Below are 17,099 nucleotides of genomic sequence, written 5' to 3'. Positions count from 1 at the left end.
AGAATCCCCCCTAGGGCTAATGCTAAAGGGGTTAGAAAGATATCAATGGAAGAACACAGTCATGGCAGCCAATTTTTTTGATGTAACATGTCATAGATCATCATGGTAAATTCATAACTCTTAGGTGAAGTCCAGCTTTTTATTTTTTGAGAGTCAAGATTCCCCAACTCCCCCTCTCACAGCACCTCAATCATTCTCACGCATCAGCCTCTCAAATGGAGTCGGGTGTCCTCTCTGAACACAAGGCTTCCATATGCCATTCCAACCTCATCTCAGCACTTGCTCTGAGCAGCGCTCTTTGGATAACAATCACTACACCGAATAGTCAGTCACCTGAGGCCTCCAGCCTTTTTCATTTTAAAACTTAGAAAAGCTACATTTTCCTTTTGCTTTTTCTGTCACTTGGCAGAGAGAGTACTTTCGTCTATCTTACTTAAATAGTTCTTTTTGCAACTCTCAGTTGCAGAAAAGACAATCCTAACGCATTCTTTTAAAACCATAAATTCTAATTGTCAAAGAAGGTGGCATTTCATCAGAGGCAATTTTTATACACTCATTCTCAATTTGATTCCATAGATATGCTAGCCAGACCCACTGAAAATGCAGTTTCTCCCACTATCTCCCCAAAACCCAAAACCTAAATGCTATGAGGAAGCAATAAATCTTGGAGGGGAAAACAAAAAACAAAAACAAAGTAATTTGTAGAGTTGATTTAAAAAATGGACAGACCCTTTCTATATCAGTTTTTACCTTTATACTGAATTTTCACTTCCCTGATCCACATAATCAGTTTTAAATGGAAGCTAATTGAAGTTAAAAGAACTAACCAACAACATATTTATAATTTTAATCTAGAATGTGTAGTTGCTTGATATATTTTGTATCTCACCCATAAGTTCTGAGAAAAAATACTGAGCTATATGACTATTTAAGCTATATTATATTCATTGAGGATCTGAACATATCTTACCTGTAAATATGTTTCCAAACCCTGTCGTCGTTGTTCCAAGACTTTGGGGACCCAATTCCTCACATGTTTAGAAGGGATTTCTGGAGTTTTAATACATTTCTTAAGCTATAAAGATAGAAATAGAAAAAAAAAATTATCTTAATTACAAAGACATTATTTTAGAGGAAAAACCCATAATAAGAAAGTGAATCACCACAATCGCCAATAAAAAGATAGAGGAAAATATAATAACACTAAAATTTTGACCCAAAATTCTTCACATAGCTGTCTTAAATGTTCAGATTTTAGAAGTTTTATGTTTTTGGTAGTTGCTGTTATTGTTGTACATCATCTGGTATTTCAGACTGGAATTATTTTTTTCTGAAAAATTACAAGTTCAATAAATGAATTATAAAGGAAATAAAGAAGTTTGCAATTTCCAAAATCAGCTAATACAATGAAATTTTGGTTGGATGAAGTATTTTTCTGATGAAATCTTTCCACATATTTTTTATATAAAGAAGCAAAATGAAATACAATTGTTTATAATTATCTTTCTTGGAAATGAACTAGACAACACCATTTGGAGAGTCTTTTGAAAGTTTTATAACAGATTGAACTAAAAAACAAAAGCGACTGATCCTTTCAGCAGCATTGTGTTGATAAAAACTGAATGATGGTTCTTAGCTAAGCCTTTTGGGGCAGCTATTTTTAGGGACTATATAAATGAAGAAAAATTCAATGGCAAGTTTAATTAGAGTTACCTGTGGTAGATGTTTCCTACCACGTTCACATCTTAGACCTGTGAATATTAGTTTACTTAGCAAGTAACCTACTTTGCATATCTGATTAAATTAGGGGTTTTACAATGGAGAGATTATCCTAGATTATTCAGGTAGGTTCAGTGTAATCACAAGGATCCTTATGAGAAGGAGGCCAGAGGGTCTGAGAAAATTTGGAAGTAGATGGCTTTGACAATGCAGGAAGGGCCATGAGCCCAGGTGATCGTTAGAAGCTGGAAATGGGAAGAGAATGTATTCTCCCCTACATTTTGATTTTAGCTTGGCCAAACTCATTTTAGATTTCTGACCTCAAGAATTACAACAAATTTTGTTTTAAGCCACTAAATTTGTGCTAATATGTTACAGTAGCAATAGGAACTGCCCCTACAATGGAATGAATTTTAACATTCTAATTAAAAACTTTAAAAATCTACTGAGATTACTTCTTTACTACACATGCAAAGAAATAGCATAATAATCTCTAAGAAAATGTACACAGTTAAACCCCAGCAGCTAAAACTATAATAAAAATTCTTCCCATACATAAGTATATATTCACCATTAACCATTTTAGGCTGAAATTTGTTGTATGCCATGAAAAAGATGGAACCTTTGTGCATTTCAAAAAGTCAGCACTTCTAGTTCAAGACACCAGAAGACACCCCAAATCTATTCTTCTTGTCCTCATCAACAGAACTCCTATAATGAGAATAATAACGTATTCTGCTAAATTTAGCTAAAAAGTTAAATTTTCCAAACTCCCTTGCAGAGATTGGAAGGCAAAGATAATCGGAAGTCACTAAGAAGGGTTTTCTATAAAAATTCTTTTAAAGTGGAGCCAGCTCAGATGGCCTGCACTTTCTATCTGATACCCCTTTAACCTGCTTCCTGCCTGGAATGTGACTATGATGGCTGGAGCGCCATGACCATATGCCACCATGAGGCAACTTTGAGAATGGAAGCCAGATGTTCCAGATGACTGAGCAGAAAGAAAGAAGGAGCCAGTGTGCCTGACAGCCTCCCGGAGCTGCTACACGGCCTAGGACTGCCTACCTCCAGACTCCTGAAGTAGAAAAAAATTACCCATCCTCACCTTCTTTTTAAGGTTACTGGTATTTGGATTTCCTGTTTTATGTACTTGAATTTAATCCCGGTAGACATTTAAAAAGAAAAAAAGAAAGAAAGCCAAAGGGAATAGGACACAGAACAATGAGTAGAAGAGAGCAGGAAGGAAGGGATAATCACCAAGTGAAAGATTAACAAGTGTCTAAAAGACAGAAAGCAGGAGATTCCAATGAAGATTACAGAGCAGAGGAAACCCCAGCCCAGACTACCTCAGGAAAGGCCTCTGGGCTCAGGATTGGCATAAGGGATTAGACCATGCCACAGCCTGTACCAGAGGACACTCTACCCTTACCCACCACAGCAGAATGACTAGCAGCCTGGTTTTATCCCTGGCACACATACTCTACTCCATTAAAAAAAAAGAGTCAATGTCCCCAGAGAAAATAAGTGAAGAGTTTGGGATGAACAAGGATGTCTGCCATCCTATTTATGGGGGTCCTCAACCTAATAGCTGGCTCTCTCCCCTCATTCCCTGTAATGAGGCCCTTTAGTAGACACACCTTACAGAAGGACCAGACTTATGTACTCAAAGCTGGATCCTTATGAGAAGGAGGCCAGAGGGTCCGACTTATGTACTCAAAGCAGAGGAACCAATAACAAATACCCAGAATAATTAATCTAGTTGGGTGAATAATCAAGGATCACTTTTGTAGGAAAGGCAGCACTACAAAAGAGAAAGAACAAGAAAAACAAATGGAACAACTAATCCCAAAGGAAACAGATAAATCAAATAACAGAAGCGATCTTTAAAATGTTTATTAGAGTCTGCTGAGAGATTTGAGAATATATTGCTTCTATAAAACAAGAACAGGTTGCTATGAAAAAGAAACAATCAGAGAAGAAAGCTTTTGTGAATTTAAAAATATGACAGAGAAATAAATTAATAGAGGTAGAATATAAAATCATAGAAGTCTCTCAAAATGTAGAATTAAAAAAATTAGAGAAAAGAATTTAAAAAATGAGAGAAAAGGTAGGTGAAAAAACACATATAGGAATAACCAAGGAGATTTAATATAAAATTAATGAGCCTTCCATTAAGGAATAAGAGAGATTCTCAAAGAATAAAAAAATAATTTTGTGATTTCATTTATATCTTCAGATTAAGAACCCATCGCATACCAGTATAATATACTAAAAAAGACCCACACTAACTGACACTTATCTTTCGAGATGGTAGAATATCAAGGACAGAGAGAAGACAGAGAAAAAAACATTAGGTGGCAAATGAAGGAAGCAGAAGTGCAATGGCAACTGACTTCTTCTCATCAGCAGCAGTGAATGCCAGATCAATGCTTCAAAGATCTAATTTGAAAATGGATTTCTATAACTAGGCACACCATTGATCAAGTGTGACAGAACAAATGCATTCCCAGACATTCAAGGACTGAAAAAGCTTATCCCAGATGCCTTCTTTTACACAAAGTTGAGCATGTGATTCCAGAAAACTGAGTGATTAAAGCAAGGAAGAGGAAAAATAGGATCAGGACTCAAAGCTCTATCCCATCAGCATGGGGAAAGGAAATCTAAGGACAGCTGGGCACAGCAGCCTAGAGAACCATCAGTCTAGGTTGGAGCAAAAGTTCAGAGGATTTGAGAAGGGGAGTTTCCTGGAAGAAAGTTGATTCCATGCAGTGGATAGTATGGAAAAGAAATATAAACTTTAGGATCGGTTACATAAAGTACATTATTCTTTTGTCTATTAGAAAAAGTTCTAGGGAAAACAAAGAGCCCCTGTAGATGGTCATGAAACAAAAGACACTTAACTCCTCCTCTGCGTTACTCCGGTACTAGAGATACTCCTGCCTTCACGGAGCTTACGTACCAGGAAAGAGACAATAAACAACGGTATGGAGGTTCCTCAGAAAATTAAGAATAGAATTACCACATGACCCAACAATTCCCTCTTGAGGGTATCTACCTAAAAAACTTGAAAACATTTATCTACAAAGATATATGCACCTCAATGTTCATATCAGCCTTATTCACAGTGGCCAAGACATGGAAACAACCAAAGTGTCCATTAATAGATGACTGGATAAAAAAGATGTGGTACATATATACAATGGAATACTATTCAGCCATAAAGAAGATGAAATACTGCCATTTGCAACATCATAGGTGGATCTTGAGATTTTTATGCTAGGAAAAATAAGTCACACAGAAAAAGTTGAGAATCATATGATTTCACTCATATATGGAATATAAAACTAAAAGCAACAAACATACATGACAAACAGAGACTCATGGACATGGACAGTGGATTAGTGGTTACCAGAGGGAATGGGAGGAAAGGGAGGTAGACGGGGTAAAGAGGGTCAAATATATGATGACGGGAGGAGATTTAATGTCAGGTGATGAACACACATTACAATATACATATTACTGAATTGTACACTTGAAATCTATTTGATTGTATTAACCCATGTCATCCCAATAATTAAAAAAAAAATTAAAGGAAACCCAAAATAAATAAATAAAACAGGGCAAGGCATAGAGTAACAGAAGGAGCTATGTGTTGAGGCAGCTGGGGAAGGACTGTGTGAGGTGAGACTGTCTGAGGAATGATGTGAATCATGTTGGGAGAGAGCCAGGTAAGGAGCTGGAGAAGAAGCATTCTAACGAAGACAGAGCAATGAAAGGGGAGGGCTACAGCAAGGAGGAGATGGGTTTGACAGCTGGCAGCGTCAGACACGGTAGGGCCCTGGAGACCATGGTGGGAATTTGCATTATCATTTTAAACAGGAAGCAAACTGAATGTCTTGAGGAAGGGAATGACTTGATATAATTTTTAAAGATTATGCTGGATTTCGTGAGCAAGATGGTCTATACCTGGCCTGGAGTCAGAGCAAGGAGACCAGTCAGAAGCTCCTACAGAAGTCCAGGCCAGAGGTGAAGGTGAATTGGAGTATGGTTCTGGCAGTGGCGGTGGGGAGAAGAAGGCTGAAGCAGTACATGGAAAGTAAAAGTGATCAGAATGACTCCAAGACCTTCACTGTTTTAAGGTTTTTGACCTCACCTGGCAGCTATATTTTGGGTGACCTGCCTGCTGTTTATGGAAAGGTAGCAGAATGCAAGGTTTTGGGTAAATGGCCGAGAACACTAGTAATCACCCAAATCCACTGTCCCTCTCTTCTACAGAACTCCTGATTTTCAGCTGAGTATGTGACTGCTCAGAATAAAGAACACATTTCCAAACTCCCTTGAAGCTACATGTGGCCATATGACTGAGTTCTGGTCAAAGGCAGAGAAACAGACATGTACGTGCAACCTTCAAGAAGATTCTCAAAGGGAAGGACTCTTCCTTCCTCTTTCCTGTTGGTTGAACTGCCCCAGTATTGGCTAGACCTTCGATCATGAGGTGGAAGCCTCATTTTGAGAACGGCAAAACCACAAGAGCCTAGGTCCCTGATGATCATGAAACTGCCACACCAAACCTAGACATTATGTGAAAGAGAAATAAAGGTGCGTCTGTTAATGTCACCATTACTTTGGCTCTAGAGTCGCTTGCAGCCAAATCTAATCCCACGTGAGTAGGAGATATGGCTAATATTGCTACCTGCCTATCCAATATCCACTCCCTCCTTCTTCTTGCAAAAGCACCCCAATGTCACTCAAAGTGCCAACATGCAGAGTAAAAAAATCGTGATTTCCCAAGTTCCAGTGTCATTAGGATGGCCATGTGACAGAGCTGGCAATGAAATGCAGTGTAAGTCTACTGGACAGGGCTCCTATTTTCCTCATAAAAAGAAATAGGCTCTTCTTCCTGCCAGAAATGTGGAAGCACTGCCTGGAGGGACAGCACCTATGCTGTAACTAGAGGGTGAAAGTCATATGCTAAGGTAAAGATGGTGAAGCAGAAAAATAAAAGGTGCTTGGATGGACAGTATGGAATTGCTACATCGATTTGGACTTCATGCCTTTAGTTTTCTTACAATATGAGAATAACTAATCTCTTACTTGTCTAAGTAACCTAGTCAAGTTTCTATGATATCCAATCAAAGATAATCTTGACATAAAGGAATTCATTGTTCAGTTCTGGTGATTTTAAGTCAGGGATGCCCGATAAGGGTCCAAATGGATATAACGTGTACACAGTTGGATACGAGTCTGTAAACCTGGAAGTCAGAATAATTAAGTGCTATTTAGAGCCATGGAACTAGATGACATGACATTGGAGTTAGGTATAGATGAAGAAAAGAGGCTGCGATGAGTAGAATCCTAAGATAGCTCCTAAGATCCCTGCCTCCTGGTGTTTATGCCTGTATAATCCCTTCCCTTGGGTGCAGGTGGACCTGTGAATGTGACTGCCTCCTGGTGTTTATGCCTGTATAATCCCTTCCCCCTTGGGTGCAGGTGGGACCTGTGAATGTGATGAAATCAGTCATTTTCATGATTGGGTTACAGTATATGACAGGGGATGAGACAGTAACTCTCTTGATCAGAGAACACTTTATAAGACCCAATCTTAGCAGGCTTTGAAGAAGCAAGCTGCCATGTTATGACAGGGCTACAGGGCTAGGACTTCAGGGTGACCTCAAGGGGCTGAGAGCTACCCCTGGCTGACAGCAAGAAAAAAGGGATCTCAGTTCTACGACTGCAAGGAACTGAATTTTGCCTAAATGAGGACATGACAATGCGAAGAGGACTCCAAGTTTCAGACGAGATCACAGCCCTGGAAACACCTAGAGTTCAGCCTGGTGAGACCCTAAGCAGAGAACCCCAGTAACCTGTGCCCAGACTCCTGACCCGCAGAAACTCTGATAATACATTTGTACTGTTCTAAATGGCAAAGTTTGTGGTACTCTGTTATGCTGCCATAGAAAGCAAATACAAGGGCCACGGTCTGAGACATCCAACTCTGGGAAGTAGGGGAGAGAAGCAGGAGAAGCAGTGAAGAGGGGATGAAATAGTGCGCTGAGTCAGGAAGGGGCATGATCAGACTGTGGGGAGTGGTACTGGGAAGTCAAAAACACTGGGTAAAAAGAGTGAGAAGTTGGAAAGTGGACGCTCCTCTTTCAAGAAATTATATTAAGAGAGAAGGAGAGCAAGGGCGAACATGGGAGGGGAGCATGGGGTCAAAGGCGAGTTTTATTTTGTTAAATGGCAAAGATAACATATTTATTAATGAGACTGATACAGTATTGGGGAGAGGGGGAGAGAATGAATTTGATTGTAAGGGAATGTATACCTCATCTCTACACTAGTTGAGGTACTTCTCAAACAAGAACAGAGCCCAAAACGGTAATTGTTCTGTGGGAACAAGCTTAGTAAGTTCCAATTTAAATATATAGAAACTTCCTTTAAAACTACTGAATCATAACATTTCTTACATTGCATAAGAGAAAATCAACTCCATTCATATTCTCTCTCTCTCTCTCTCTCTCTCTCTCTCACACACACACACACACACACACACACACACACACATCTTAAAGCTCTAGTACGGAAAACATGTTTCCTTTTCATTTCTGCCAGGAGTACCGAGGAAGCCAGTCATCAGAGCTGCTGGGACCTGTGACAGCAGATGCAGGTGAGTGATGAATTGCTTCAGATGAGGAGAGACAAACCTGAGACAGTATATTTCTAGTAGGGCTCAGCTGCTTCCAAGATAAATGCCCCTCTGCCACCGCCTGCGATAATGAACTGTTCTGGCCGTGCTGCGCCCAGCCAAGCGGCCTTTCTGATCTCGCAGATAGCCACCAGATTTCACGATGCCACAAACACAATCCCCTTTGCCTGGCGTGACTGCTCCTGTCTCTTCTTATACCGTTAGAAGAGTTTACACAGAACTCACTCCGTACAGATATCTGCATACACACTGCTCATAGTAACCACAGTCACAGAGAGGGACAGAAATACTTTCCCCAAGCAATGGATAAAAAGATGAAAAGGAAAAAAAATTAAGGAAAGAAGTGGGGGACGTCTGGGGTGAAATTCAATCTCTGACTCCATATTGTCACCTCTCTATCCTCGGGGCCCCCTTTAGAGGCTCTACGTGGGGTGCTATACTCCTGGTTCAACCCGTATGGCAGTTTTTCGATTCTTCTGAAATATGTACTTCATTAAATTAAATATGAGAATGCAATATTTTACTCAGGCCAAAGGTGGGCAGCAACAGGAATGAGGACAGTTAATGTAGGAATGAACCAGCACCATGTTTCCCAAAAACCTTTGTGAATAAACGGGTGGGCTGGAAATGACAGGAAACAGCTAGAAAGGCAAGCAAAATATGCTCAGAGTTTGCTACACAGGGAAGGTTTTTCTCTCCACACCTGTGGTTCTGGCCTGGGGAGGGGAAGCTGTTTTCCAGGACCACCATTTAAACTGGTAAATTACTCGGTGTGGTGGGCGTGAGGAGGCACTGCTGGAATGTGGGAAACAAGTTTGATGCTCACCCCATCATGGCGGCTTGGGCAGTAAGGAGAGCACCCTGGAATTTTTTTTTTTTTTTTTTTTTAAGGACAATGTGCTAAGAGTGAATGGAGAGGACCAGAGTGGGGGTTTGTTCTGGTTTCAATGTGGTGGTGGTTATTTTCCCACCTAGTACTAGCAGAGTTAGAGGAAATACAAATGTAACCTGAGGCTAAACCTACAATGAACTAAACTCCCATGGTAGACACTGTTCTTGTCAATGAAACATTCCTCCAGTAATTTCTAAGTATGCGTAATGTCCTCCAAATATCCCATTTTCCAAATACTTAATGACCAATAGGTGCCCAAGACTAACAGACAGTGAGGAAAATACAAAAGACAAGACATAGGCCCTACTTTTTAAAAAATGTATTCTAGTTAAACAAAACTTAGGGATAACTAAGTTTTAGGGACCGGTGTTCTTATGAGAATCTAATGCCTGATGATCTGAGGTGGAGCTGAGGCAGTGATGCTAGCGCTGGGGAGCGGCTGCAAATACAGATGAATCTTCCGCTCACTCAACCGCCACTCACCTCCTGCTGTGAGGCCTGGTTCCTAACAGGCCACGGACTGGTACCGGTCCACAGCCCAGGGGTTGGTAACTCTTGCCTTGGAGAATTTTAATTTAAGTAGAAATCTCTACTCTAAATGGAATAGGAATTCTAAGAACAAAAAGATTAGAGAGTAAAAGAGACTCACGTGGAAAACGGAGAACTCCAAATGTTTTAGTCTGTTTTGAATAGATGAGAAGACAGAGGGAAAGACATCCAGCATGGCAAGGACAGAGAGGTAGCGATTTTCACATACTGGGGTGAATGGGGAGATGGGATTGGCTGCCATTGACGTTTTCTTAGAAGCAGTGAGAAAAAAGACTGGCCAGTAAAAGGGTTTATGGTAGACAGAATAATGGTCTCCCCCAACTATGTGCATGTCCTGAGCCTCGGAACCTGTGAATGTATGACCTTACACGGCAGATGGGACTCTGCAGGTGTGACTAAGTCAAGCATCCTGAGACGGAAAGATTCTCCTGGATTACCCAGGGAGGCCCAATGCAAGCTTAAGGGGGGAGCAGAAGTATCAGTCTTACAGAGGAGATGTGATGATGGGAGCAGAAACTGAAGTGACATGATTGCTGGCTTTGAGGATGGAAGATGGACATGAGCCAAGGAATGTGGGTAGCCTCTAGAAGCTGCAAAGGCAAAGAAACTGATTCCCTCCTAGAGCCCCCTACCCCTCTCCGCCACCACCATGAAACGCAGGCATGCCAACACACTTAGAGTAAGATAATAAATGTGTGTTTTTTAAGCAAAATATGTGATGATTTATTACAGTAGAATAGGAAACTAATATAGGGTTTAAGATTATTGACTTTGAGAGTCAATGTCCATGATTTGGTAGACAATACAGACCCACTTCAATGTATTTGAATGAAAGAATAAAGCTGAAAATAGTGCTTTAGGAAAATAGATCTGCATCAGAGGATGAAGAAGTAGACAAAGATCAGAAATAGTTAGAGAAATACGTAAAGTAGTAAGACTCTGGATTGGGGATAGCGGGAGCAGAAAATGAAAAACAAAATGGTCCATATTATAGAAATGTAGAAGAATGCATCAACAGGACTTGGTGACACTCTGAATATGGAAGGTAAGAGAAAGTAGTAAAGAACTCCAATGTCTCAAACTTGTGGCTTCAGTGCACATGATAGGGGGAGGGAAGAGAGGATTGTGTTTAAGAGATGCCTTTAAAAATGTAACCACACTATAAGAATTCTCAAACATCAACAGGCAGGAAGATTATCTGGGATGCTGGTTTAACATGCAGATTACTGGGCTCCATCACGAAGATTCTGATTCAGCATGTCTGGGTAATATCCAGGAAACTACTTCGGTAAACCCTGTTCTGATTCAGGCGATCCAAAGTTCACACTTTAAGAAATACCAGTCAAAAAAAAGCTAAAGGAAATGGAATCAAATACTCATCATAGCTCTGGAAGAAATAACTAATCTTACATAAAATCTGAAGGAGTGAAAATTGACATATTAGACAACATAAAAATTAAAAATGTTTGTAATTTAAAATAAATATCAAAGCCAAAAGAAGGGCCTTGGTGAAAAATACTTTAAGCGAATGGCTAATATATTATTAATAGGCCACACAAACTAATGAGCAAAAAAGAACTGAGACCCCAGCAGACAAATGGGAAAGCACGTGAACAGAATTCCAAAAGAAGGACTACGATCGTAAACGAACTTAAGAAATATCAATTAAAATAGCAACAAGGCAATACAAATTGCTTGCTAAATATTTTGGGGGGTAATATTCAAAGCCGATAAGATGTGATATTTTCAAACTTGCTGGTTGCATTATAAATCCACTATAACCATTTTGGAAAAAAGTAATTTGACAATATACATCAGGAGCTGTAAAAATATCCATACTTTTTTATTTTATTTTATTTTTTTTTACACCTACAGCACTTGATCTTCCTAGGTGGTCTCCCATCCAAGTACTAACCAGGCCCGATCCTGCTTAGCTTCCGAGATCGGACGGGATCGGGCTTGTTCAAGGTGGCATGGCTGTAGACAAAATATCTATATTTTATGACAGAGAATGCTTCTTTTAGTAACTAGCTTAAGGGAACACTCTTGAGTACGGAGAAAAAATTATATGTAATGAAGGCTATCAATTATTGGAAGTTGACCATGTGATACACATGATTTCATTTAGTCTGTAAAACAATCCTGTGAAGTCAGTACTCTGTTTATTCCCATACTAAAAATGGGGAAGCTGAGGCACAGAAAGATCATGTGACTTGCTCCAAGGACATGATGGGGAACACTGTGTTTCCAGAGCTGGTATAATTTCTACAACATAGCTCCTACCATGTGGGAACATCATTAGCACAGCAGCAGTTGTTTTACTAAAAAATCATGAAAAGAAAGAAAATAGGAACTGTATTAGGATAGCAGAAATATGTGTGGGTAAAAATGGGTTGTTTCCTCTAGCCCCAGATTTTCTGCAGGATTTAGCTTTATAATCTAAAAGATACTTGAAATGAGGAAAATAATGCACATAGGGAAAAAAACCTGAATTTTTCAAAATAGTAGAAAAAAATTCTAAGAAAAGGGTAAACAATTAAGATATTGTTTTCATATTTTAATATCAACAATTATAAAAGTTTGAGAGAAGTAATAACCAATAACTTCAGACAATCAGATGAACTGTCAAATGGGTAATGGTTTTAGTTTCTGCCTCTAAATTAGCCTGACAAGACACCAGGAGGCATTTTTGTGTGTTTGTGGTACATGGAGAAGAGTTATGTATCTATTACTCTGAAGGTACAAAGTGCTTGTTAATAGCTCATATACTATTTTTGAATTAACTTGGGGACTTTGGTTAAACACTTTTAACAAGTGAGAAATACAATATGAAGTGTAAGAAAAATCAGGACACAGGCAAATGAGAAAATTGCATCCGCTGCAGAAATAGTTGAATATTTTGGGAAAAAAAAGAGAAAGAGAGAAAATAAATTTAACTGTACTTAAAGGGAGAATGTAAAATGTAAAAACAAAACATGCAAAGCACAACACAAAACTCAAATATGGAAATCGGGGCACCAAAATTCTAATGAAAAGATGAAATTGTACAATGTGGCAGCAGTATTCGGTAAAGCCTGTGCATTCTGATTAAATTTTTTGCCCATTTCAATCCTTAACATACAATTTTATAGTCAAGATTACAGATTTATATTTGTTTTTACACCCTACCATTATTTGTACTTAACTGTCATTTTTGTACTTAATTGTCTTTTGCCAAATCTCATAAAACTGCAATGAGGCTAAGTAAAGATTTCTAGCAGCCACTTTCTGCTCTGTAATACATAAAATTAGATAGTGTCTCCCAACTAAAACTCCGCTTCACAAAGTAAGGCTTTTTTTCTATGTCCCTGTAAGGATATTTTAACAAGGTTACACAACATGGAAAATTGAGAAATCAAAGAATTTCTATTCTTTTAACTCTGGTAGGCCTGGTGATGGAATTTTAAGAATAGCTAAATTAACAGAAATGCAGATATTGAGAGAAGTCCTAAAAAAAATCACGGAACGTTTTCTGACTGTGACTATCTAAGAACTGCCTGGAATCACCAGGGAGAGGTCCTCTTCTGCATTAGCAAACTGTATTAGAGAAGAGAACAGGGTGAAGGACATTCCACTCCAAGAAGCTTGAGCAGCCTCTTGCTCAGGGCAGGCCTAATTGGCAGTCACCCAGCTGTGCCTCATGTGGAGTTGTCCCTGAGTATCTAGCAAGGACAGCTGGGTTGTGTCGGGGTCATAGAGAGCTGGGCACTGTCCTGGGAGGTTGGGAAGGAGGCTTGCATGTGACAGGCTGCCTAGTCCAGACTCTGGTCATGGGAGGCTGCGAGGGGGGTGGAATTCTGGTTTCCATCTCACTGTAAGGATATATTTTATGAGGTACCCAATAGAAAATCTGTTTCTTCGAAAAACAGTAAACAAAACAGAATTCCTTGAGAAGGAAGTGAGACCCAGACTCCAGGTTTGTTTCTCTTGGGGACCTCTGGGTTGGTGCTTTCGTAAAGTCGCTGGCAACACCCCACCTAAATCTGTGCTCACCTGTGTTGTTTCTTTTGGAAGTAAACCTGGATGTAACAAAATTTTAACTGGAGAATTAAACGTAAATTATCCCTTGCCATCCTAACAGACAAGAGTACAGATAACGTAGAGTTCCTCTTTATACCCTATTAGTTTCTACTCGAGACTCTATTCTCCTGGCTTAAAAAAAAAGAAATGGAAAATTTAATTTTAAACGATACCGAAGAACTTTTAATACAGAGTAAGCAGTAAGCACACTATCATATCATTTATGCACTGACATTTCCCAGAGGATTTAAGAGGTGTTTAATGAAATGAAAAGAATAGACTCTTTCTTAAAATTCTTACTTACTATTTTCCCATCTAATTTCTTACCTAAGTAACAAAAGTGAGGAAATTGAATTATGCCATACATTTTATCGATATGTGTGCATTAAGGGTATATATATGTTCACACATATAAAGTATATATACACACATAGACACAATATGAATATGTATATATCTGAAAGAAAATGGTGAAATTGCAGTAATTCATACACGGTAATTTTCTGGCCAATTTCTTGAGGTATTTCTAGTTATTAAGGTAATTTCAGCACCCCAATAATTTATAACCTGCAAACATAAAATTTTGGTAGGAAATAAAGTATTCACTCTTCTATTCTTTACTGACAATTTCTCCAAAATTCAGCTATTCCTTTTGCATTCTTGATTCTTTTATCTAAGACTTTTAATGAAACACCAGTCTTGTAAAGTGGCCTTTACAATTCAATAGAAGGCTGTGAGCCCCCTTTTACATGTTCCCCAGTCTTTGACTACATGTGACATGTATGTTACTTTTGCCAGGTACATGTAAGTATAAGTTGATTTTAAGAAATTTCTTGCTATAAAATTATCACTTGCTTTTTTCTTTTCCTTTTTGTAAAGCCCACTAAGTATATTTTACAGGTGAAACAGGGTCTGGGTCTTATTCTTTCTGAACCTACAACACCCAGCACGGCACACTGCAAACAGCATGCCTTCTAACATCTATTTATGTAAAAGATCTTAACAGAAAACCCGCCTACTCAGAAAGCACACCTGTAAAGGACTAGTTTATTTTAAGATTTTATTTTAAAAGAAGGCATACTGTTCCAAGAACTATTCATGCTCTCAGGAAACCCAGAAAGCAGTCTTAACATGATACTCTCTGCCATATAGAGAAAAGGAGGGGGAAAAAGTTACCTTTTTGTGCAAAGCGTGAAATTCGCTGTACCTTTTCTCAACAAAATGTTTTCTTCCATTCATTAGCACTTCTATCTTAAACACCTAAGGAAAAAATTAAAAAGATTAATTCCACCAGTTTAAAACCCTCAATTGTCTGATGTGGTAAGTTTGTGACCATGATATATTTCATCCCTTTAATTACAGTAGCTGATCCCCCAAAACCCAGAAGGCTCAGGAGACCCCTGGCCCAACAGCCTGATTAATGAGCACTCAAGCAAATGCTCACTAACAAACTGCAGTATCCTCGCAAATGTGTTTAAAGGCAATGGAAACATAAATGCCTTAAAATGCTCCTTAACTTTTTAACCAGAGGATAGTCCTCGAAATTATTTCACCAAATGCAGATGATGCTATTGAGATAAAGGTCGGATGTGACTGCCAGAGTCTGGTAAAAATCTCAGGCCTGAGATATGCCCTTACGAGTGTTGCGATGGGGGTGGTGCTGTGTCACTTGTAAGACAATCATGCAAAGAGTAGAGCATTTTAGGTTAATTTCTTCCTAACCTGAATATTCATCTGTAGTCTCAGCTGGGCTTATTCCGCTGTTTGCAAAACAGGGGAAGTGTGGGAAAGGTTCGTTTTCCTGCATGATAGAGTGACAGCTTGTGCTTCCACCTCCAGAAGGTTGAAAGGCCAGATGAAAAGGCTCTCTGGGTGCACTAATTAGTAGGCACTAACATGACATTTTCTTGATTCTTAGGTCAGTGGGTCAAGACTGGGAAGAAGGGATGAGAAATATTGTGAATTGCTCATGAAAACGCAATGTTAAGGTGGGGTGGGGGAAGGGTGCTGGGCAGGAACCAAAGAGAAGGTGCTCTGTTATTTTCAAATTTGTCTTTGAATCCTCTTTTGCTTAGTGAGTTTGTCAACACTGAGATGAAGGAATACTATTCAATTACTTAGTCTAATTTCTTATTTCAACTGCCCTTCGGGGAAAAAAAAACTAAATTGAAGTCATATGACATGAACAGTGTTAAAAGCATGCTTACTTTACCTCTAAAAAGAACTTAAAGTTAGCATATGAGATACAAGGTCACACACTGTCATTAGAAAAATAGATCCCTATGGTGCTATATTTCTGCCTTATATGTAAATATAACTTTTTTGGAAAGCCAGATATTATGTCATCAAACATCAGATATGTTTGTTATCTTTGTGCTTCTTCAAATCAGAAACAAGATCTGTTGCATGACTCAGTTTAAGAAACCTGCTTTTATTAAATAGTTAAATTTTTACCAATTTAATCAATATTTTATTCTAACATTTGCTTTTCCAGGTATTCCTCCTAAAAATACTTTTCTTTGGTGAATTCATGAAAATATTTTCTTCTAAAAATATATGCATATGCTTCAAACTTTCAGATATACCTACATTATTTTTTAGAAAATAATTGTTTTCTAATGCATTAAAGACAATTATTCTTCAAAGACACTACCACAACTAGTATGAAAAAAACAGCCTGAGAAACACAAACAAAAGAAGCTTCAAGTTGGGGATGTGGTTAATAAGATACAGAGCCTCTTTTGTAGTGTCAGGTCCCAGATTTAAAGCAGGACAATGTGGGAGCAAGGAAAGCAGTTTCCACCTGCTGAGCTGCATGAAATAAATAAGTTATGTTTTGAGTCCAGTTACTTTGGGTTCCATCACAAAAACCAACTCTTCAATTGGCACGTTTGCTGCAGAATCCATAAAAGAAAGTTGAAGATTTGGTAAGGTTCAACCTACCAAGTCACACCTCAAGGTGCCCCCTCTTGAAGGCCAGGATAAGACACATGGAATGTTGTCCCTTCTATCGACCAGATGGTTCCATTACTAAGTTCCACAGATACTTTTCACAATCGCTAAATTCACGAGAGGAGGGGGTGGGGGTGATATACACACACAGAGAGGAAATTGTGTGATACATTTTAATTCTAGTATTTTTATTACGTTGCCATTTTAAAAATGCACAATATA

The 17,099-nt window shown here is 38.8% G+C and overlaps 1 protein-coding gene, 1 long non-coding RNA gene and 1 pseudogene across 2 annotated transcripts in view; 1 reads left to right on the top strand and 2 right to left on the bottom strand.

The window, feature by feature from the left end:
• Positions 1-7,058, top strand: part of LOC112480618 — a 23,678-nt gene extending 16,620 nt beyond the window's left edge. The window contains exon 3 of the long non-coding RNA XR_003046699.1: positions 5,995-7,058. This is a non-coding gene — a long non-coding RNA (uncharacterized LOC112480618). The remainder of the gene's footprint in view (positions 1-5,994) is intronic.
• Positions 1-15,674, bottom strand: part of SNX24 (sorting nexin 24) — a 70,300-nt gene extending 54,626 nt beyond the window's left edge. The window contains exons 1-3 of the mRNA XM_015590303.2: positions 15,648-15,674; positions 15,102-15,185; positions 971-1,075 (exon numbers count right to left, since the gene is read on the bottom strand). Of these exons, the coding sequence (XP_015445789.1) occupies positions 971-1,075; positions 15,102-15,185; positions 15,648-15,659 (201 nt within the window). The 5' untranslated portion in view covers positions 15,660-15,674. The remainder of the gene's footprint in view (positions 1-970; positions 1,076-15,101; positions 15,186-15,647) is intronic.
• On the bottom strand, positions 11,733-11,851 carry LOC112480683 (annotated as a pseudogene).
• Positions 15,675-17,099: the final 1,425 nt, after the last annotated feature.

Source organism: Pteropus alecto, unplaced genomic scaffold (assembly GCF_000325575.1).
Source record: "Pteropus alecto unplaced genomic scaffold, ASM32557v1 scaffold20, whole genome shotgun sequence".
Lineage (NCBI taxonomy): Eukaryota > Metazoa > Chordata > Mammalia > Chiroptera > Pteropodidae > Pteropus > Pteropus alecto.
This window is presented reverse-complemented; position numbering and strand designations above follow the sequence as displayed.